Below are 8486 nucleotides of genomic sequence, written 5' to 3'. Positions count from 1 at the left end.
ATTTCTGACATGTTGGAAATCTTATGTATGATACTTGCTCTTGTGTAGCAGAATATTTCTTAAATAATGAGTGTAGACCAAAGTTTCTAAATTAAGAATTTCCTTAAATTTAAGTGACACCTACATTTTATAAAGTTAAATAGGCCACTGAATTGTCTTTTAAAATCTTAATGATGATCATGAAAACACTCTAGCCATGATTTTACGATCATAAAAATTCATGGTTTTCTGTGTTCTTGCATTATTTCATTTTGCATGTTTTAAAGATATTCTTTTAATGAAAGTTTATATTACCGTAATTTCAGAGAGACACTCTCTGGATCTAATCTGAGGGAAAAGAAGTATTCCCAAAATTCCAGTCATGTCAACCAAATCTAAACACATTGTTTTTTTTTCTCTATTTTTTATGAATACCCGGTATTTTGTTATCTGCTGTCCAGTATTTGTCTGAAAGTTTTATTTTTCTCAATGTTAGAAATAGAAAACATTATATGTTGATTAGTTTATAATTGTTTATTATTTTAATTATTCTAATTATACAATCATTTATGTGATTTTTGTAAAAGTTGTATCAATTATGCAAGGAAAGATCATTGTTGGATGACTGTGTAAGGTAAATATTATTTTGTAATTTGAGTGGATAGCACCACATGTTTGACTGTTGTGATGATAAAAAGGATGAAATCCAATTACTAGACTAATTGTTTATATTATCCAATTAATTACTGATAAATATGTTAAGATCACAGAATAATATAATGTGTTCATGTGTGAGCTACACTATTTAGTAAAAAAATCAAGAACATTCTGATTTGATAAACTCATTTATTTAGCTGAAATAATATTTTCACTTAACAAGTATTGCATTTGTATTCAATAATGCGAATATCTAACACCCACATTGCCATATTTGCCATAAAGCTCTTTGTTGTTAATATCATTTTCAAGCCAACAGGTTTTTCTGTGATTAAATTACATGTATATAAAAATTCTAAAAGAAACTATCTTTAGTGTAGTACATATATTCTTGTAATTTTGTTTTGTGTTCTGAAATTTATCTTAAAAACAATTATAAGTTAGACATATATTTTCAGTTAATCATATGTTAAGTTCTACTATACATTTATGGCATGCGTTCAGCTGTTAAGACTGTAGGCTATGATCTGAGGTTTTCTATTAAGGTTGGAGTTATCTCCCTTTCTTTTACTATGATTTGTCAAAATATATTATAGATGAGAGTGAAGGAGTGTGTGGGTGTGTCTGAGGGTACTTTGTAGATAAGGATGATTCAGAATCAGTTGGTCTTAAACCGTGTACATTCTATTATGTTTAAATGTGCAAAAATATGCAAAATAATCTAATGTTTTATAAGTAAAATTTTTTGTGAAACTGTTTCAATTGGAGAAGGTTTATTGGACGCAGTCATTTTATTAATTTTGATTGAATGGATATTTTGTGCAATTTGATGTTTTAAATGTGATTATTATTTCCAGTTTAAAATTGTGATTACTTTAATTTAAATCTACTCTTAACTGCCGTATAAATTTTGTTTTTAGATTTATTCTATTTGTTTTGGCAATTGCTTCTGTGAACGTAGTTTAATGTGTATAGTTTGTGATCCCTGTTAAATCAAGGACTTGTATAGGTGTTTGTTTACATAATACTGTACCTCTAAAGCTGTCAATATATGTTAAGAACCACCAGTGTAATATCCATGAAGAATAATATTCTGAGCAGAGAAATGACACTGAAAAAAGACACAACAATTATTTTGGTTTATAAAATTTTGTTAATTTGTCGATGAAAAGACAAATATGACAACAGTCAGACTTGTATTTAATAATTATGTCTGAGAATTTTGGAGTTTTTAAAAATCTATTGTGGTTCTTAACAATTTATATATGGTCAGATTGTTCTGAAACAAGCTGTACAGTTCTTTCCAAAATCATGTGATAAGAATTCAATTTCCAAAAGTTTAAATTTGTGCAATGATCTAGTGGTCACAAGAATGCAAAAACTAATCCTACATTTCATTTGAAGGGAGATAGGATTATTCTGGAGTGTTGGCCATCTTGAGTCGAGGGATCTCTGTTAAAGGTAGCAATTGCAATAGAACTATATTGAGGTATTGAGGTATTTTATATATGCTTATTTTGATGGAGTCACTTTAAACAGAAAAAAAAATTAAAAACAATTTTTAGAAAATATTCTGCTTTTTTGGTTTATTTTGCTGATACCCTCTCTCCATACAAACTAAAGCTTTGGATGTAGGACCAAAATGGTTACACTCTGCCATTACATCCTAAGTTCATCCATGACTACAGTCAAACTTAAGAAGTCAATGCTGGATAAAGGATTTGAAAGGATTAAAATTGTGACATCAACCTTCAACATAAGGACAGAGAAATAACACTAGATACTGACTTACCTTCAGACAGCAAAACATATTGTTGCCAAACCATTTTATTTGAACTCCATGATGTGACTGTGGTCTTGTCACCTTTAAAGGGTAAGACGACAATCTTCCAATGGTTGAATGGACTGCCAAAGGAGTGACTGAATACCTTAAATTTTGGAGGAATGTAGAATGTACCCAAATTTTTGGTGTTGAATTGGGGTTATTAATTTTGATTTCATTCCAAGTGTTAGGAAGTGTCAATAGCTTATGGCATGGTGAAGGATTGTTATCCATTAATTGAAACATCTTTTTAGATAACTATAAACAAGGAGTTCCTGATACAAGTATATGACTATTAGGTTTATAGGATAAAATAGTACAACTTTTTCATAATTATTTTTGTGTTAACAAGGCTTACCTCTGATAAAAACATTAGATACTATTCTGCTCAAGTTCAAGATGAAACAGAGCTCTGATATTTTGCCGGCAGGTACCTAAGGTGATCTGCTTTGCAATTTCTTCACTTAAATTACCTTGACCCCATTTATGTTAAAGAGGTTAAATATGCATAAAATTGAAAATTTCTCAAAAATCAGAAGTCTCTTGGTGGTGAAAGCTTACAGAAAGGTACCTGGAATTAAGTTTTCTCTAATTAATTATATATCATCCAGGGGTGCTTTGGCATCGCGAACCCATATAATGGAAACTGATTGTAGGTGTTTCGTGAAGGTTCTATCTACGATAAAGTGGCGTGGCACTAAGAGGAGAGCCAGACACTATACTACAGTGTACCTCTGTTTTGTAGGTGTCCATTTTCCATGTTTATCCTCGGTTAATTATTTCCATTTAATTCAGTATTAATGTAAGTTACCCTGTAAAATCTATATGCAACCTTCGAATTTTCGAATGGTGAAAACCGCCTAAGAGAAACAATGAGAAACGCCAAACCAAAGTAAACTTTGTCAGGTTTTCGTCTTTTCGTTTTGGCGCTTTGTCTGATTTTTATGATGGTTTCTGGTGATTACCAAGACTTCGTTTAGGATTCGCTTAGATTGAAATACGCGTTCTGTGTTCTGTACATGTCAGCTAGTTTATCATAAGGTCACTTAGTCATGGATAGTACATTTCGTTTGTTATACTGAGCTAACTGCATAATGTGAACTCATTTATGTCGGTTATAAAGCAGAGAATGGGCTGGCACGAGGACCGAGATTTAGGGAAAGTCTGATCACATTTCGCTGAGTAAAGTGTCAAGATCTTCCAACAGACCATTGGCATACTCATCAGAACTATATATGTCTATCTTTTGGCTGGTGTGTTTTCATACGAGGCTGAACTTAACAGGCAAGTCAAAAATGGCTTCCAAATCCTTCTTTTTCACTGTTAGATGATCCATTTCTAGATATCAACACCACTTCTTTTCCGTCCACTGGTGTTTTCACGTCGCAGTCTGATATCCAAGGACTAGTTATTGTCAAGTATTCCGTGAAAGATGTCACAGATGGTTTCGAGAGATACAATTTAATGAATACTACCAGAACTTTTACGTTCGACGCAATGATAGCTTTTGGAAAATATTATATTCCATGTAACGTACTCCAATCTAAACTCTGTTCCACGAACTGGTTTTAGCCTGTGACAGACAAAAAATTAACCCTGTCCACCACACATATTTTCCTTAGCTTATACTACGGTGTGATTTACTCATTTGTTAGTAAAACCTCAGGCTAAATACGATGAAAAAAGACAAAACCGAACACTCAAACTTCATCCATCCTTGAATCGCATGGACCTCTGAGTTACAAGAATCACACGCGAAAAAAACCTCATTTGATTCTTGGTTTTTTCCCCTCATCTTCGTTTATTTATTTTCAATGTTGCAGATCCTTATATATAGCGGTATAGTAACAACATTACACACATGCTATTAAACATCGTTATTAAGAATACAGTGATTGCAGCATTTTCTATTTTCCCTCTGATGGTGCTATAACGATATGATCATGTACCGTGATGGTAGTAGAGACCCCAGATGGTGCCGTAAGGTTGTGAACATTTACTGTGATGGTAGTAGAGACCCCAGATGGTGCCGTAAGGTTGTGAACATTTACTGTGATGGTAGTAGAGACCCCAGATGGTGCCGTAAGGTTGTGAACATTTACTGTGATGATAGGAAAGACCTATAATAATTTATGTCTTTTCAATGATGAAAGACGAAACTAAAATGATATATTTTTTTCTTTTTTTTTTTTTTTAAGTACTGACGTTGACGTGTGTTCGATACCCTTTTCTTGCTTCCTTTTGTGGAGTTGTCAACGAGGGCTTGCGATGTTTCGGTTACAACTTTCCCGTATATCACAGGGCCCGAAACTCACCTTGCAATGATATAATGTCCCACAGAAGGTAGGGCGTTATAACAGGTAAATCGTCCTACCTGTCTGGAATCCCAGCTGACATCTGTCACAGCTAAGTTAAGTGATTGAAGGGCGACGAGCAAGGCTTCATGGAATATTTCATCCAGGTAACTGGAGACATTACAGCATGGTATCACTCCACGGGAGATACCAGGTGATACAACACATTTACTCGGAAAACAATGCATGACGTCACAAAAAAATACTTTCTTTAAATTTTCTGCCAATACATTTATGACTACAAATGTTTATAGGTTTTGTCCACGGTTCCCGTCCCTTCGATGAGTAAACCGAGGGAAAATAGCTCTGACAGTTCATAATTTGTGAAACTGCAACATCACGTTTTAAATGTTACACTACCACTAATGGGAATGACCTTATTTTCTATGTTGTTTTCTGTAAAAATCACCTCCATTTTTTTACTTTGTAGTAGAAATGATACAAACACTTTATGTTTGTTTCCATAAGATATTTGAAGATAATTTGCTAAATTAAACTTAAAGACAAAAATAAATGAATGCTCATTAATTCGGTGTGGCTGTTGTATAAATATTTAATGTCGAATTTCGTTGGTGTTTTGATATTTTGAAACAGAACGACCAGATTTATTTTTACAAACCCTGCAAACAAAGTACTGTGAAAGGGAAATTATTTTTGACATTTCTCCTTTGTCAAAGATTCACAAAGTACCGTTTTACTTTTCATAAATAGAAAGAACAGAGTAAAATTATAACCAATGAAGATTATGGTCGTTGGGAATAATTTACTAAATCGGATTTTATAACATAGGTAAAATAAGAACATTTTTCTATAATTGGAAAAAAACACAGGAAAAACGTCAGTTTAGTTAGATACATCTCCATGACTAACACGTATTGGTCTGTTTCTTTGATCTCGGAATAAGTTACGAAACATGTGGAATTCATTATTTAAATTCACTCCGACTTCTATTCATTCTATGACTGCGTTCTTGACAAGATTGGTTGAAATTAAAACATACTTTTGAAAGAAACACATTCATCAGAACTTTCTTAAGGATGATAATTTAAAATGAAACAGTTCTTGTGCATGCCAATCTCTGTCTAAATCTTAGAATGTCGTAGAAACGATAGTATGTCTTTGTTTATGACAAGATATATCAGACAGAGGAGTGTCTATTGACTAATTAGTATAAACAATATCGAGAGCATTAAAGTATTGTGTGTCACAAACAGCATGTGTGATTATCCTTGAACGATGAAATTGTTCACAGAACATATTGTTAACTTCTGTCCCATCGATTACTTTACATTAAAGTAAGTGTTGTGGATGTCCTCTAAGAATACTGCTAAGAGACAAGACATTGTTAACATACATAGAAAACTCTACACTCCACATACAAAAATATCTTTGTCACATCTTCTAATGGGTGACGCCTTGAGTAGTGAAAACAAAGAACAGCACGTGGTCCCATTGAGATATCTACTCCTCTCCTGCGTAGTTTGTTAATTTTTATAAGGTTCCAAATATGATCGTCACTTTAAAATTTTGTGTAGCGGTCATCTGTGCATGGACAGTGACTGGTCATCCGGCCAAATGGTCTCAAACTAACCAACTTTCGGAAAAAGAATACCAACTAGAAAATATTGCATTTTCACCGGATAATTTTGATGGTATGGACAAACAGGGTATGATTTGGTCCGGTTTTGGACAGTCCCGACCAGGAAAGGATTTTGTATACAATATAGTGGAGAATTCGGACAGACGCGGAACACGGCAGAAGAGAGCTGTCCGAAAGTCTACGGAACCACTGAAAAAGTCCCACCGAGGTAAAGGAACTTCTCGACACAGCGGAACAACCAGCAGAAAAGATGAACGGAAACAGTCAGTTCACAACAGACCCAATATGTTACCCGATCATACAAATGACGAGATGTTTAAACAGTCTCTTCGACATGTTCTCATCCTAGGCTCAAAGAAGCCCGCTCCCACGGGAAAACAGGTCAGGAAATATACAAAAATTTATATGTCTAATGCTTGTTTTGTTTATTCACTTTTCTTGAGCAATGATTGTTATTGTTGTTATTTTAATTTATTTGTTTGTTTGCTTGAACTTCCTTAGAGTTTCTGTCTATATATTTATGTATTATTGTAACTAAAGCACGTGTTATTAATTTAAGAGAGAGAGAGCAATTCACTTCTGGACAAAGTCAAGTGGTGTGGATCTAAACTATATTTATAACATTTATCATATTCATAATATATCATATATTACATTTATCATGAGCTTAAGAAGCAGGAAAATTAATTAAGTCTAAGTTAAGCTTTACATTAAAAAACAACTTTCTGAAGCGTGATTCATTGAGTTTTTTAGAGTAAAACATATTCATTGTCCCAAATTTAAGCAGAGGATTAGGCACAATTTATTTCAACTTATGACCGCCATTAAGTTACATACCATGTGCGAATTAAGCGTTAATGTCTGGGCAGCTTTTCGAAATGTCTCAAGTTCATTAAATGATGGTAAAGGTGTACATCTAAACATAACTTGTACACACGACCGTAACTCATGTGTGTCGAGATCGTGATACCACATACACTCGTCATAGAAAATGTCTTCGCGTCTTTTTGTACTCTCTATGTAATTTATCTCGTAAAAGAAAACGCATGACATCACATGATTACATTATAACGACTATTGTCAAGCCACTTCGGTCAGAGGTGCATCGTAAAATGAAATTACCTACGAGATGAAGTTGTAATTATGACATCCCTAGCTGAAGACTTCTCCAGGCAAGGCTACATTGTACATAGGGACTCTATATTGTTATAGAATGAAAGCACTACCAAAGATTGGGCTCTTTTGATGAGAAATAGAATTTTCCCAGTAGCCAGTACCATCATAATACTTCACTGTAGTATATCAAAGATTGATTATTTTTCGATGCAAAAATGGCAATGAATATATATTTTAAATATTTTCTCATTTTCCGTCTTCTAGTTACAGATCGGTAGAAGTGAGAAAACGCCCAAACGTTCCAACAGAGGTAGCTTTTCCATTGTTCCCGACAAACCAAAGCCCAGACGATATCCTTTAAGGCAAGGCTGGAGGTCAAGGATAAGGTCAAGAGGAAGGGCAAGGTCAAGGTCGGCATCACGCAAATCTAAGCAAAAGAGGGTTATAAGGAAAACTGTTCGCAGAGGATTTGTAGTCCTGGACTAAAATGTGGCTTGCACGCTCTTTTATATTTAGAGACAAAACGGCAAATTTTGAAGATAAAATATTGTACAAGTGGAACCCATAATCCTACAAGTGAGCTGACGTGTTTTTGTAAAGTGGCTTATTGCTTAATAAATCGTGTAGATGAGACACCAATTAATATCAGATTCTTAATTAAGGGAGTGTACGAGAGAAACCATCACGTGAATGATTGATTACTGTATAGGGACACCTGTCATATGCTGTTTTGAAAGCTTTCAGTCAAAATACGTTAATATGAATGTCGCCCATAAACAGAATGCTACATGTACTTACCAGTATGTATCCACACACATAGGTAATAGTTTGCTCGTCTAATGTAGAACGTATTTTATGTAAATTAATATTTCAGATTTTTTTCGAAAATTTATTTTATTGTTTTCAAATTGATGTCTTACATACTGTGACGTATGACATCAAGTGGAAAACCACACGC

At 33.8% G+C, this 8486-nt stretch overlaps 1 protein-coding gene across 1 annotated transcript; it reads left to right on the top strand.

Annotated features, from left to right (window-relative positions):
* Positions 1–6319: 6319 nt before the first annotated feature.
* On the top strand, positions 6320–8014 carry LOC132554913 (uncharacterized). The gene is made up of 2 exons (XM_060219244.1): positions 6320–6793; positions 7814–8014. The coding sequence occupies exons 1-2, from the start codon at positions 6320–6322 to the stop codon at positions 8012–8014; spliced, it is 675 nt and encodes a 224-aa protein (XP_060075227.1).
* Positions 8015–8486: the final 472 nt, after the last annotated feature.

Source organism: Ylistrum balloti, unplaced genomic scaffold (genome assembly GCF_031769215.1).
Source record: "Ylistrum balloti isolate Yb309-2 unplaced genomic scaffold, AGI_CSIRO_Ybal_v1 Utg370450, whole genome shotgun sequence".
Lineage (NCBI taxonomy): Eukaryota > Metazoa > Mollusca > Bivalvia > Pectinida > Pectinidae > Ylistrum > Ylistrum balloti.
Note: the sequence above shows the minus strand (reverse complement) of the source record. Positions and strands in the feature narration are given on the sequence as shown.

Coding starts and splice junctions, on each gene's coding strand:
- LOC132554913 (XM_060219244.1), top strand. CDS start 6,320: ATGATCGTCACTTTAAAATTTTGTGTAGCGGTCATCTGTGCATGGACA. Junction 6,794..7,813: donor CCGCTCCCACGGGAAAACAG/GTCAGGAAATAT, acceptor GGTAGAAGTGAG/AAAACGCCCAAACGTTCCAA.